Source organism: Cyprinus carpio, chromosome A8 (assembly GCF_018340385.1).
Source record: "Cyprinus carpio isolate SPL01 chromosome A8, ASM1834038v1, whole genome shotgun sequence".
Lineage (NCBI taxonomy): Eukaryota > Metazoa > Chordata > Actinopteri > Cypriniformes > Cyprinidae > Cyprinus > Cyprinus carpio.
Genome location: NC_056579.1, coordinates 15552461 through 15567389, shown reverse-complemented (window position 1 = coordinate 15567389; position 14929 = coordinate 15552461). Strand labels below are relative to the sequence as shown.

Sequence of the window (14929 nt, the reverse complement as noted above, 5' to 3'; positions counted from 1 at the left end):
GCATCTTTCCACCAGAGTGAAGGCAACTTTAATTGGGGAAAAAACGGGCCCAAGGTTATCCGAGACATACATGTATATGTTTTGACAGTTTGATAGAAAGACTCGTTTTGTGCCTTTTGATGGTGAGAATCTGTGTGTACAAGAAGTCTGTTGAAAATAAAACGTAGGGAATGCTGGAGGAACAATCTACAGCATTCTCAACCTGTTTAGACTGATTGATTGTTACTGAATCCCTGTATATTATACTTTCAGAACCATTTTTGGTGGTCCTTTTGTCCCCACTACATCTTATTTGTTGTCTTTTTCCAAAGAAACATTAAAGAAATAAATAAATAACTTTAAAAATAAACATTTCTTATTATTATCAATGTGAAAAACATATCCTTTGATGAATAGAAAGTTCAAACGAACCGTATTTATTTTTTTGAGATGAAAATATTTTTGTAACGTTGTAAAAGTATAACAAATGTCTTTATTAGAAAATATTTTGTAACATTGTTAAAAAAGTGTGTAAAATATATTTACCGTCAATTTTATTCAGATTATTGTGTATAATGTTTTTTTTTTTTATTTTTTTTCTTATATTGTAAATTCAGTATGTTTTAGATAGCAAATGACTTAAATATTATTGCACACAGATAATGTATTAGGTTTAATTTTATTCTTTATCCTTTTTGAAGCTTTGCAGTATAAATCAGCATCCACTCTCACTCTAGAGAAAAGAGCAGCATGAACATTAGCTTAATATCTCATTTTGTGAACAATTAAAGTAATACAGCTTTGGAATAAATAAGTAAATAACTTTATCTTTGGGTGAATTGTTCTTCTAAGGGTTAATAAGTTAACATTTTATAAGTCTGTACATATCATACAACCTGTCAGACCTGCACTCCTCCGTTTGCTTCTCAACATGGGAGCTGTTCTGAATGCATTAAAGCATCTGTATAGGCAGTGAAAGTCTCAGACGTGTGGGCAGCCATTCGATTAACCTCGCATCACAAGATCCCCTGTCTTCTTACACCACAGGTAGCGTGTTTGGTACGTAAATCATTGGGTCCATGGGCAAGAGCTTTGTAACTCCCTAATTAACTGTTCAGTTTAATCAGCATTATCTGGCTGCGCTGCTTTCACTTTGTTGACAGTTTTAATTAACACAGAAAGAAGGGGCCATCTTCTCAGTAAAATTTGTTTGGAGAGATGTCGCTGAAGTCAAAGGCTAAAGGACAATGAGAGATGACAGGCCATTCAGCTATCTGACGGTGTACACGAATCAAGGACTTTACAGTTCATGTCCTTTTATGACAGAAATCACCTTTGTCAAGAGAAACTCTGGCACTTTTAAGACACTTCTGTTAAGAGCACTCAAAAATCAGATGTTGCTCACCATGTCGATAGGATTTGTGAGCTTAAAGTGTAAAGTTTTTCATCATTTATTAACCCCCATTTTGTTTCAAACTTGTATGACATTTCTGTCTGTTGAATACAAGTAGAAAATCTGTGCTGATTTTTCGATTCCATGCAATTTCAAGCTTCAAAATGGACAGAAAAGAGCTATAAAAATTTTTATTCCCCATTTTGTTGTGTGTGTGTGTTGTGTACGGGTCCATAGAAGTAACAAAGACAGTAGAAGGACATAACCCATTTATTTTTGTGTGTGTGTGTGTGTGTGTGTGTGTGTGTACGGGTTCCACAGAAGAAACAAAGACAGTTTACAACAGCATGAATCTAGGGCTAGCTTGAGAGATTTCAGTGAGGTTTAGAAAAATGTTTTTGGCCTTCTATCCGCCCTGGCCAGGACATCCGCAGGGAAACATGTGGTAGTTAGTGATTGATTTGAAGAGCAAACTGTGCAGCTGGAGCCAAGTACAAGTGGGAGCCCCTAGGGGGTGTCCTGTGATGATTAGGGGTGTCCTTGGATGAGCTTGTGTACTGTCAGTGCCCAGATCCTCCTCTGAGAAACATTTTTACAACTTCTTACAGAACTGATGTGGTTAGTGTATTTCTATATGATGGATTGTAAAGGAATGTTCAGAGTTCAAGCTCTATTTACAGTTACAGCATAAGTTGATTATCACAAGAAATAGATTTGACTTTTAAGCTAAAAATACTGGTTACAGTAAGACATTTACTTATAAACGGTGCTTTACAGATAATGGACTGCACTGTAACATGTTTGTCTGCAAGTCATGCCTATAAATTAGTTGCATGTAAACACAATTCTTTACTTAAAAAAAAAATTAATTTATAATGTTCCATGTGCTTTCTTTTTTAGTTATTTGTTGCAATTTTTTTATTTTTTGGAAAGATATAAGTACTGTTCTGCTTTTAATATCTTCTAGATTTTTAATTAATTTCATATAAATATATGGAACCCTGCACATGCCGTTTTTTTTTTCTGTCTGCATAAAATATTTATTAGTAAATGGAAGTCAAGATGACTAAATGTAAATGAACCTCAAAACAGTAAAGTGTGCTCAGGTATTTTTACGTTTTGTTTTCTTGTTTCTCTTTACGCTTTGAAAGAGAAAATGGTGTAATTCCCGCAGCAGTTTGGGAAGGCTGTGCCAGCTCAAGCTTTCTACTCCGTCATGGCTGTAATCCAGACACATCAGACGCATTTGTTTATACATGTTTTTTTTTAGATTCCCCTCTGAACTCACTTAAGTAAGGTTCTGCTCTATGTGCCAGGCTGTTTGTGCACCAGCAGCTTGAAGAAGAAAAATAAAAACCGTAGCGCACCTTGAGGGAACGGTTCATCCTGCATCTTGTCAAAGTGAGGTTTGAATAGAAGGGTAATGACCTTGGGCTGCCAAGATCCCTTCTCAAGCCAATGCATAGTGTGACAACAGAATTGACACGACTACAAGCTCCTCTTCCCCTCTTTCAGAACAGCTAGACAGTTTCAGATCATTGAAAATGAGTTGGTTGTCCTCAAGGTCAGAAGTGTGCAGCAGGGCTGTGTGATGTATATAGAATATTTATGATATATTCGATTTTGATATTCGAATTGTGAATTTTCTCTGTAATTTAATGTGCTTTTTTATTTGCCCATTTCATTTTCTAAAAGCCATGCTTGTAGGCTTGTTCCAGGCCTTCTCCTTCTCGATTCATGATGGTGGTAAAATATATTAATAGAGTCCTTGTGGTGTGGTTCCTGCATAAAGCGAGACTTGATCAACCACCATTGTGCCCTGATGTTCTGTTAGGATTTGACTTCTCTTTCTTTATGTTTGGGGTCCCCAAGACCTCAGTTCTGTAATAATAAGTAATTTCTGAATGAAGCAGCTTTGGGGAATAAAAAAATTATTATAGATTTGGGTACATTGAATTATTACCATTTGAACGAATCTAATCACTCTAAAATGGTCAAAAAATTGTTGTGTGATATTGCACTAAAATTTTCTTATTAAAAACTAGAGATTTTAGGCTGTTAAACATTCCATTTCTACTCATGCCCACTGTCAGTTGTTGTGGTGTTGTCTGAAATCATCATTAATGCTCTTTATTTTCATTGCAGGTTGTTGAAATTGCCATAAAAGTAAGTCCTGTATTGGGCTCCCATATGTTTCAGCCTCTTCTGCCAGCTGTGTTACGGGGGATAGTCGAAGGCGAGGTGAGTTTGAACACTGTACAGTCTATTATAGTAGTCCTATTGCACTAACCTAATTTCACTGAAAAATACTGCTTCCAATTTTTAATGTTTACATATACTTCTGTGTTTGACTGCAGCGGTATCCTGTGGTTATGTCGACATACTTGGGCGTGACGGGTCGGATTCTCCTGCAGAATTCAGGCTTTTTCACATCACTTCTCACTCAAATGGCTGTGGAATACAACCAGGAGGTGAGGGTGACTGCCAGGCCACCATGATGCAGAACGCCTGTTCACTTTGCGACACTGCTTTTTTTCAAAGTTGTAAATAAAACAAATAAATTATTGGAGTATATTTTACAAGAAAATACAAATTTGGTCATTCTACTTCTACTTTCTATTTAGTTTTTTCTATTTTTATTTTTTGTTTTTATTTTTTTTTTTGTAGTTTTTTAGAAGTTGTTTCAAAATTGTTTTTTTTTTATTTTTTGTGTGTATTTTGTTGATATTATTATAGTTTTATAATTTGAATTCATTTTCAGTATAAAGTATTTGTAATTCTATGTTTTTGCCATTTTTGTAGTTTTTGTATTATATCTGCAGTTTTTATAAATTTTTAGTTTTAGTATTTTTTATATACATCTCATACTATTATACTATACTACATCTTATTTCAGTTAACGTTCATTTTATTTCAATTAAATAAAACAATTAAAGATTTTAGTTAACTATAATAACCCTGATATAATATATAATAAATACTCAGTTTTGCCCATTATCCAGTATAGGAATACATTATGCATCCCTTACAATAATAGTATATTAATAAAACATTAAGCAATAAGTTATATTGTTGCAATGTTATATTGTGAATATAATGACTGAATAGCCACTTTAATTGTTCTTATAAAAGATATTTGTAGATATCAGCCAGAAATTCATATTGGTGCATAACTCTACTCACAATTCGATTTGATTCACAATACTGATTTCACGATTCGATTTTCTTATGAATTTTTTTAAACAAAATAAGATTTACGACAAATTATAAATGAAAAGGTGTCCTTTTATAATCGATTAGACAAAGTACTGCACATTTCTTTGTGAAACTGAAATATGTCTAAATTGAAATAAAAACTAAATTGAAATTTGTAAACAAACCCCAAATCTAATCAAATAAATAAGACAAAAAAAAACTCTTCATATAAACAAAGGCTTTGCCTGTGCTCTTTCCATTCAAAATTAGAGGAAACCACTGCATTTGAATCACAATCCAAACATAGATACTGTATACATGCAGCATGAGCTGTTTTTAAAAAATAATAGATTGTATAATTTGACATTTTAAAACAAAAAAAGAATGCTCTGACTTTAGTTTTGAGAAACTATATTACATAAAACATCTGCACGAAACATAGACAGCAGATGGGCTGAATGAGACGCAATTTCATTCTCTGACAGCAGGTGGCGCTTATGGAACAGCAGAGATACAGCGTTTCCTTGGTTAGCGCTGTAAACAAAGCACCAGCGCTTATAAACACTGCTTTAATATGCATTATACTGAGACGAGATGAAAAGAAAATGTTATTTGGTTAGCGCTGTAAACAAAGCACCAGCGCTTATAAACACTGCTTTAATTTTAATTATTGCTTTAATATGCATTATACTGAGACGGGTTTGAATGGTAATGTTTTGTATAGTTTTTTAAACAGGCTCAAGGTGAATCGTTACATCCCTGTGGTTTAAGTCAAAATACTCAAGCTCACATGCCTCAGATGTTGGAGGACTAAACACAATTAGAAGAAGAAGAAAAAATCACCTCTTTTCCCGGTACTTTGTTTATACTTCTTACCTTCATGTCAAGGTCAAATACACTGAAGCAAAAAAATCATTAACAAACAAAAAAAAAAAAAAGCTCCTCAAGCTTGGCCTAGTTTTCTTCTTCTCTGCAGCGTATCTTAAGTTGGGTTTGTGGGAGCTGATCTTAATGTAATTTGGTCCCAATGGTCCCAGATGCTTTGCCTTGCCGAGCAGACAGCATAGTTTCATTTCATTTCTGGGCTGTGTCTTATCTACCGAACAATTGAACTCATTTGCACTGTTGTAGTCTCAGCAAATATCAGTATTCTCCTTAACTCCTCAATCCCAGAAATATCTTTCCTGCTGAGACCCCTTTATTATTTACAGTATCAGTCGAATAACTTCAGAGATGGAGGTTTTTATATATTGGCCCTGTCAGCCGGCTCAACTTACCCTAATGTATTCCTCTTATCTTATGAAGGGTGTATTAATCTTGTTCCCAGTGTGCCTCGCTTACCTGTGCACGGCTAAATTATAAATGAATTATGTGAACGAGATTGTTTATCATGGTGATCTCTGCTTTCTCAGGCAGACCAGCTCTTGGGGAGTATGATTGAGATGTGGGTGGACCGCATGGACAACATCACCCAGCCTGAGAGAAGAAAGCTCTCTGCCCTGGCGCTCAGCGCTTTTACCATCTGACAACAGTTTGTCATCTTATAAACACCTGCAGGATCATCCTATCACATTTGCATGCAAATGTCGGATGTTTATATAGCAGAAGTCATCAGCAAGCTGTACAAGTGGTAACATTTATATAAATCATTTGACATTCACCTCAGAGACCAAACAAATAAAAAATCACTTTGTAATGGTTACTTGGCAGGAGAAATGGCTTGTTGTGTTTAGCTACGTCAGTAGTTTGGATGTCAGCTATATCAGAGTCATTTACGTTCCCATGCCTCACAATTCAGTTTTTGTCAACTGCTGATATAATAGACCAAGCAGAAATAGCAACGCTTGTAGCAGCATCTATTCAAGTAATGGCCGCCAGTATACGCAACCAGTAAAATTTACAAAATAGGGTGCCACAGTGATCGTCCACATTTCTTTCAATGGCCCTGGTTCTGGAAACATTTTTCCTATTCATTTTCTCTAGGCTTTTTTTTTTATTATTATTATTATTATTTTTATATTCTATATAAAGTGAACAGTCAAGCTATGAACCAAACCATCTAGAGAAGAAACACATACACTAATGATTTGATTAAATTTTCAATTAATAAATCAAAGTATATATATGAGAAAAACATTCTATAGTGGTTTGAATTATAGTAGTAGAATCAGAGAAAAAATTTAACTCATCCAAAGTGCACACACACAGCAGTGAACACACACACACCGTGTTAACACACCGGCTGGAGCAGTGGGCAGCCATTTATGTTGCGGCGTCCGGGGAGCAGTTTGAGGGTTCGGTGCCTTGCTCAAGGGCACCTCAGTCGTGGTATTGCCGACCCAAGACTCGAACCCACAACCCTAGGGTTAGGAGTCAAACTCTCTAACCACTAGGCCGAGACTTCCCCCAATAAATATATTCAGAAACAATTGTACAATCTGTGATTTGATGCTGAAGCTGAAATCATGCTGAAGTTTCCACAGAATTTCAGAGCTCATGGTAGGTTGTGGTTTATTGTAAAAATAAACCCTATAAAAAATGGCAAACTATTTCAGCTTAAAAAATACAGTAAGTTCAAGTGCTGCCTTAATTAAGCTTAAAAAATATATTAAATTTATTTTGTTCCAAAATTTAAGTAAAATCAGTTGTTGGTTTATTTTATTTTTATTAAGTCGAAATTGCTTAACTTATTTTGATGAGTTACAGTAATATAAAAACATAAGTGGCCATGACTTGCTGTTCATATAACTTATTTTGATGAGTTACAGTAATATAAAAACATAAGTGGCCATGACTTGCTGTTCATATCCCATCCCCCATCCCCTGTACAATTCTGTTGTGTTCAAGAATAACTTGGGTCATTTCTTTATAAGGTGCAGGCACATTTACAAATTTTTGCAGGCGAAATTCAGTAACATCCATGGGAATCCACGCAATTGGGAATATCTCATGAGGGCAAAAGATTAGACCACACAAATTTTGCAGCGAGTTGAAGATGATCACACAAGATTTGGCATGTTGACCAGCAGAAAGCTGCTTGGTTTTGAGCAGTGCTTTCTATATTGCTACACTATTGACACTAGACAATAGACTGTTTTTGCTCACGAAATTTCACAAATTTAAATTTCACACCATTAGTCTTAAACACACAATAGCAAAATGATCCCAAGTTTAAGAGCAACAGTAAAATATGGTCTCATAAAACTAATTTGTTTGATAATTTTGTTGGTTTTAGAATCTTTGACTCAATTTTAAGTGGGAAAATGTGTAACCCCTGCACACAACTGATAGGTTTTTTTTTGTTTGTTTTTTTTTTTTTTTTGCTCTCAAAGGTGATACTTTCTCATAAATTAGATTCTATTGTGAACAATGGTTAAAATAAGGATCTCTGCAGAATAATATATTTGCTTGACTCACTTTTCTTCTCAATCTTTTCAATTCTGCATATATCATTCTGGCAGTAACGTTGACACTCAAAATCACAATCATTAAGGGAAGAGATGCACTTGTTTACCTCCAGCACACACAATGTAGTGAATGGCAATAGGTGCTAATTTGTAGGATTTTTTTCTAGGAAACAGAACATCCTGCACTGCAGACATCACAACATATTTTTATGCGATTTCGCACAGTGATTAACAAGAGATATTTAAATTTCATGTCAAAAATGTTGCTGACCCCTGCCACCTTAAAGACCAGACCATCTCTGGTCATATTGCTTTTTACATGTGCAGACAGTCAGGGGAAGAAGAGAAATGGTGGAGAAATTCATGATTAACCGCTCCTTCACAATTCTCATTACAAATATAAATATTCAGTCTGGCCACTGAAAACACTTGACCATGTCTCTGCATGCAGGCTCATGTTTGGACCTTCCTTTTCTGAAGGGTAGCCGGTCTTCTGCAAAGTATTTCACGTTCTGGATTTATCTGATCTATTGTATGCGTCCACAATTTTGTATGTATGTGTATCTGTCTGTATATGTGCCCATTATGAAATCTTGTATCATGGAATTGCGTTTCAGGACTGTGAAATCGATTGCGGTGCCGCTGCATGGTTTGTTGTCACACTTATTTCATTGAGATTGATTTTAATGGTCATTGTTCTATAAGATCAATAATGGCATCAATACCAAAGCCCTGCGTTTGTCGTTTCTCCACCAAAGCAGAGTGATTTAACTGGCAACAGTGACAGCTCCATCATGGCCCCATGAAATCGATTGCGGATGGGCCCTGTACAGCCTGGCTCAACTTCCCTAATGTATCCTCTTATCTTAGGAAGGTTGGATTAATCTTTGTTCAGTGTGCTCGCTTACCTTGCAACGGCTAAATATAAATGAATTATGTGAACGGATGTTTATCCAGGTGATACTCTGCTTTCTCAGGCAGACCAGCTCTTGGGGAGTATGATTGAGATGTGGGTGGACCGCATGGACAACATCACCCAGCCTGAGAGAAGAAAGCTCTCTGCCCTGGCGCTCATGTCGCTTTTACCATCTGACAACAGGTTTGTCATCTTATAAACACCTGCAGGATCATCCTATCACATTTGCATGCAAATGTCGGATGTTTATATAGCAGAAGTCATCAGCAAGCTGTACAAGTGGTAACATTTATATAAATCATTTGACATTCACCTCAGAGACCAAACAAATAAAAAATCACTTTGTAATGGTTACTTGGCAGGAGAAATGGCTTGTTGGTTTTAGCTACGTCAGTAGTTTGGATGTCAGCTTTATCTGAGTCATTTACGTTCCCATGCCTCACAATTCAGTTTTTGTCAACTGCTGATATAATAGACCAAGCAGAAATAGCAACGCTTGTAGCAGCATCTATTCAAGTAATGGCCGCCAGTATACGCAACCAGTACGTTCCCATGAATTTTAATTAATAGGGTGCCACAGTGATCGTCCACATTTCTTTCAATGGCCCTGGTTCTGGAAACATTTTTCCTATTCATTTTCTCTAGGCTTTTTTTATTATTATTATTATTATTATTAAATCCTCAATAAACAGTGAACAGTCAAGCTATGAACCAAACCATCTAGAGAAGAAACACATACACTAATGATTGAACTCACCCTATGATGCATTGCCAACAAGTGAAGTGAAGTGACATACAGCCAAGTATGGTGACCCATATTCAGAATTTGTGCTCTGCATTTAACCCATCCAAAGTGCACACATACAGCAGTGAACACACACACACCGTGAACACACACACCTGTAGCAGTGGGCAGCCATTTATGCTGCGGCGTCCGGGGAGCAGTTGAGGGTTTGGTGCCTTTGCTCAGGGCCCCTCAGTCGTGGTATTGCCGGCCCAAGACTCGAACCCACAACCCTAGGGTTAGGAGTCAAACTCTCTAACCACTAGGCCGAAACTTCCCCCTTGCTTGCAAATAAGAAACAATTGTACAATCTGTGATTTGATGCTGAAGCTGAAATCATGCTGAAGTTTCCACAGAATTTCAGAGCTCATGGTAGGTTTGTTTTGAAAGTGTAAAAATAAACCCTATAAAAAATGTCAAACTATTTCAGCTTAAAAAATACAGTAAGTTCAAGTGCTGCCTTAATTTAGGTTTAATCAGTTGGTTGTAAATGTCATTTTGACTTAAATTACATTAAACCAACTTTTAAAAAAAAAATCTAATTGAATTTCATTTAACTTATAAAAACAAGTCGAAATTGCTTAACTTATTTTGATGAGTTACAGTAATATAAAAACATAAGTGGCCATGACTTGCTGTTCATATCCCATCCCCCATCCCCTGTACAATGTACAAGAAAAATTAGGTTTTGGTGTGGTTCAAGCATAACTCGGGTCATTTCTTTATTAACGTGCAGGCACATTTACAAATTTTTGCGGGCGAAATTCAGTAATATCCATGGGAATCCATGCAATTGGGAATATCTCATAAGTGCGAAAGATTAGACCACACAAATTTTGCAGCGAGTTGAAGATGATCACACAGATTTGGCATGTTGACCAGCAGAAAGCTGCTTGGTTTGAGCAGTGCTTTCTATATTGCTACACTATTGACACTAGACAATAGACTGTTTTTGCTCAAGAAATTTCACAAATTTAAATTTCACACCATTAAGTATTAAACACACAATAGCAAAATGATCCCAAGTTTAAGAGCAACAGTAAAATATGGTAGAAATTTGATTTTAATCATAATTTTGTTGGTTTTAGAATCTTTAACTCAATTTTAAGTGGGAAAATGTGTAACCCCTGCACACAGCTGATATGGTTTTTTTGGGGGGTTTTTTTTTTGCTCTCAAAGGTGATACTTTCTCATAAATTAGATTCTTTGTGAACAATGGTAAAAATAAGGATCTCTGCAGAATAATATATTTGCTTGACTCACTTTTCTTCTCAATCTTTTCAATTCTGCATATATCATTCTGGCAGTAACGTTGACACTCAAAATCACATCATTAAGGGAAGAGATGCACTTGTTTACCTCCAGCACACACAATGTAGTGAATGGCAATAGGTGCTAATTTGTAGGATTTTTTTCTAGGAAACAGAACATCCTGCACTGCAGACATCACATCAACATATTTTTATGCGATTTCGCACAGTGATTAACAAGAGATATTTAAATTTCATGTCAAAAATGTTGCTGACCCCTGCCACCTTAAAGACCAGACCATCTCTCTGGTCATATTGCTTTTACATGTGCAGACCGTCAGGGGAAGAGAAATGGTGGAGAAATTCATGATTAACGCTCCTTCACAATTCTCATTACAATATAAATATTCAGTCTGGCCACATGAAAACACTTGACCATGTCTCTGCATGCAGGCTCATGTTTGGACCCTTCCTTTTCTGAAGGGCAGCCGGTCTTCTGCAAAGTATTTCACGCTCTGGATTTATCTGATCTATTGTATGCGTCCACATTTTGTATGTATGTATCTGTCTGTATATGTGCCCATTATGAAATCTTGTATCATGGAATTGCGTTCAGGACTTTGAAATCGATTGCGGTGCCGCTGCAGGTTTGTTGTCACCTTATTTCATTGAGATTGATCTTATGGGTCATTGTTCTATGAGATCAATATTGGCATCAATACCAAAGCCCTTCATTGTCAGTCTTCCTCCCACCCAAAGCAGTGATTAACTGGCAACAGTGACAGCTCCATCATGGCCTTGTTTTCCTTCTGCAGTTCTCAGGGCTTTGCTGTGATATACAGGAGAGGCTTCCCATGCAGCCTGAGTCTTGAGGGAGAGCCAGATAGTCATGCATTATCACGCTTGTAGAGACAGCCTGGCTCCGTGAGCGATATCTCTGAGCCTTAGTCTCTGAAGCACAGATACACGATGTTGTTTTCTCCATTATTGCCACATCTTGCCTTCTGCTCGAATCTAATCCAGTGTCAGAAATTAACTTTTCCATTACTTTTTCAGGGTAGGGCTGCACAGTTATTATTGCATAACCATTATTGCAGTTATGGCTATTACAATTTAACTGATTATGAAAAAAAAATCCAAATATATTTATATTTATAAACGTTTTTTGCTTACAGTGTGTTTTTGCAACACTGTAAGACAAAATGCATCCATTCAATACAAAACACCCAATAAGTATTTATGTATATTCCATAAATCAGCCTTAACAGTTGTAATTACGATATCAAGAGCAATAATCAGCAGTGTTGATATTTGTGATAATTGTGGAGCTCTATTTCAGGAGCTTTTTTTATATATAATTACAAATTATGCTGTGATTTTTCTCAAATACTTCAATGTAATACATTTACTAACATATTCAGTCTGAATAATTAGATTTGAAGATTATTGGCTATAACTTTCAGTCAGTTTGTAGCTGAAGAGTAATAAACATAAAATTGAACACTGATGCCTAAGCAAATACCACCAAAAAGACCTAGAGTAGAATTATCCAATAGAAATACCCTTCCTTTCAAACATTTGGAGTCAGTTTTGTATTTTAGAATAAAAATAATAATAAATTAATACTTCTATTCAGCAAGGATGCATTAAATTGGTCATAATCAACAGTAAAGACGTTTATGATAAATCAAAAAGATGTTTAAAGATGTTTATGAGAATATCAAAGAATCCTGAATTATATATATATATATATATATTATATATATATATATGCATATATGGTACATACATACATACATACATACATGCAGTGGTGTGAAAAATTGTTGGCCCCCTTCCTGATTTTTTTTTTTTTTTTTTAATGTTTGTCACACTTTAATGTTTCAGATCATCAAACAAATGTAAATATTAGTCAAAGATAACACAAGTGAACACAACATGCAGTTTTTAAATGAAGATTTTTATTATTAAGGGAAAACTAAATCCAAAACTACATGGCCCTGTGTGAAGAAACTGCCCCTAAACCTAATAACTGGTTGGGCCACCCTTAGCAGCAACAAATGCAATCAAGCATTTGCGATAACTTGCGGTGAGTCTGTTACAGCGCTGTGGAGGAATAACTGTCCACTCATCTATGCAGAATTGTAGTAATTCAGCCACATTGGAGGGTTTTCGAGCATGAACCACGTTTTTAAGGTCATGCCACAGCATCTCAATAGGATTCAGGTCAGGACTTTGATGAGGCCACTCCAAAGTCTTCATTTTGATTTCTTCAGCCATTCAGAGCTGGACTTGCTGGTGTGTTTTGGATCATTGTCCTGCTGCAGAACCCAAGTTTCGCTTCAGCTTGAGGTCACGAAGAGATGGCAGGACATTCTCCTTCAGGATTTTTTGGTAAACAGCAGAATTCATGTTTCCATTTATCGCAGCAAATCTTCCTGGACCTGAAGCAGCAAAACAGCCCCAGACCATCACACTACCACCACCACATTTTTACTGTTGGTATGATGTTCTTTTTCTGAAATGCGGTGTTACTTTTACGCCAGACGTAATGGGACACACACCTTCCAAAAAGTTCAACTTTTTTCTCGTCAGTCCACATACTATTTTCCCAAAAGTCTTGGGGATCATCAAGATGTTTTCTGGCAAAACTGAGACGAGCCTTTGTTCTTTTTGCTCAGCAGTGGTTTTCGTCTTGGAACTCTGCCATGCAGACCATTTTTTCCCAGTCTCTTTCTTATGGTGGAGTCATGAACACTGACCTTAACTGAGGCAAGTGAGGCCTGCAGTTCTTTGGATGTTATTGTGGGGTCTTTTGTGACCTCATGAATGAGTCATCGCTGTGCTCTTGGGCTAATTTTGGTCAGCCGGCCACTCCTGGGAAGGTTCTCCACTGTTCCATGTTTTTGCCATTAGTGAATAATGGCTCTCACTGTGGTTTGCTGGAGTCCCAAAGCTTTAGAAATGGCTTTATAACCATTTCCAGACTGATAGATCTCAATTACTTTCTTTCTCATTTTTTTTCTGAATTTCTTTGGATCTTGGCATGATGTCTAGCTTTTGAGGATCTTTTGGTCTACTTCACTTTGTCAGGCAGGTTTTTGACACTGGGGGAATGTTTGCCCTTAATTTCACTTTAATTTCTGACAATTTTTTCTGTCTGGTGTGGCGTAAATTGCCATTTTAATGACAATATTTACAATATAGCAATATACAGACTTATTTTACAGAGGAATTGTGCTCTGCCAGTCAACAATCATTCTTATTCAGATGCTTTTTCATCTCTCTTTGGACTCGTGTGACTTGAACGACGCAGAGAAAATTATGAAAGCAGACTTTGAAAGGATATTTAACGGTGCCGAGAGGCTTGCATGAAATGAGGCCAGCATATTCATTTTCACAGGAATTCAGGGTGCTTTGATTGCCATTTTCTGATCCTGCCATTACTATTCTATTTGCTGTGTTCTGGCTTCCTCTGAATAAACACCAGTGGGCTCAGAGCAGTGCCCAAGGCACTGAATGTTTCTTCTCTGAGGCACAGTACGTCACAAATAATTTCACCCCCTAATGAAGTATAACCGCACTGATGACAGCAATGAAACGATACAGATTTGTCTCTGCTTCACTCATTTGGAGAGCGCAAAATAAACAGATGATGATAATGATGTAATGATCTCCACACATACAGCCAGGCCAGAAATGAAAGGGGGATATGCAGATTGGGTATTAGTTTTTACACATTCACAAACACGACTGTTCAGAGTGTTTTCAACCAGCTGCCTTTGGAATAATGATGGTGGAGTTTGCCAGAACATTTAGACAGTTTAGAGCAAGCTACTTGCTTGATTACAATTGGAATACATATTCAAAAGAATGCCAATCGGATTACACGATGTAGACAGATGTTAATTTAATGTAAATGTCAAATAGTGTTGCCATGAGATTCTAATTTTTCTAGGTAAAGAGATTCTGCTCTTTAAAGGGATAGTTCACCCAAAAATGAAA

At 36.4% G+C, this 14929-nt stretch overlaps 1 protein-coding gene across 2 annotated transcripts in view; it reads left to right on the top strand.

The window, feature by feature from the left end:
• Nucleotides 1–14929, top strand: part of ipo11 (importin 11) — a 131905-nt gene that overhangs the window by 96552 nt on the left and 20424 nt on the right. Inside the window, exons 25-27 of one of the 2 annotated variants that reach the window (XM_042762477.1) lie at nt 3518–3613; nt 3730–3843; nt 8952–9073. In XM_042762477.1, coding sequence (XP_042618411.1) covers nt 3518–3613; nt 3730–3843; nt 8952–9073 — 332 coding nt within the window. Of the gene's footprint in view, nt 1–3517; nt 3614–3729; nt 3844–5979; nt 6109–8951; nt 9074–14929 lie in introns of those variants that run through there. The other variant, XM_042762476.1, reaches the window with a different exon arrangement.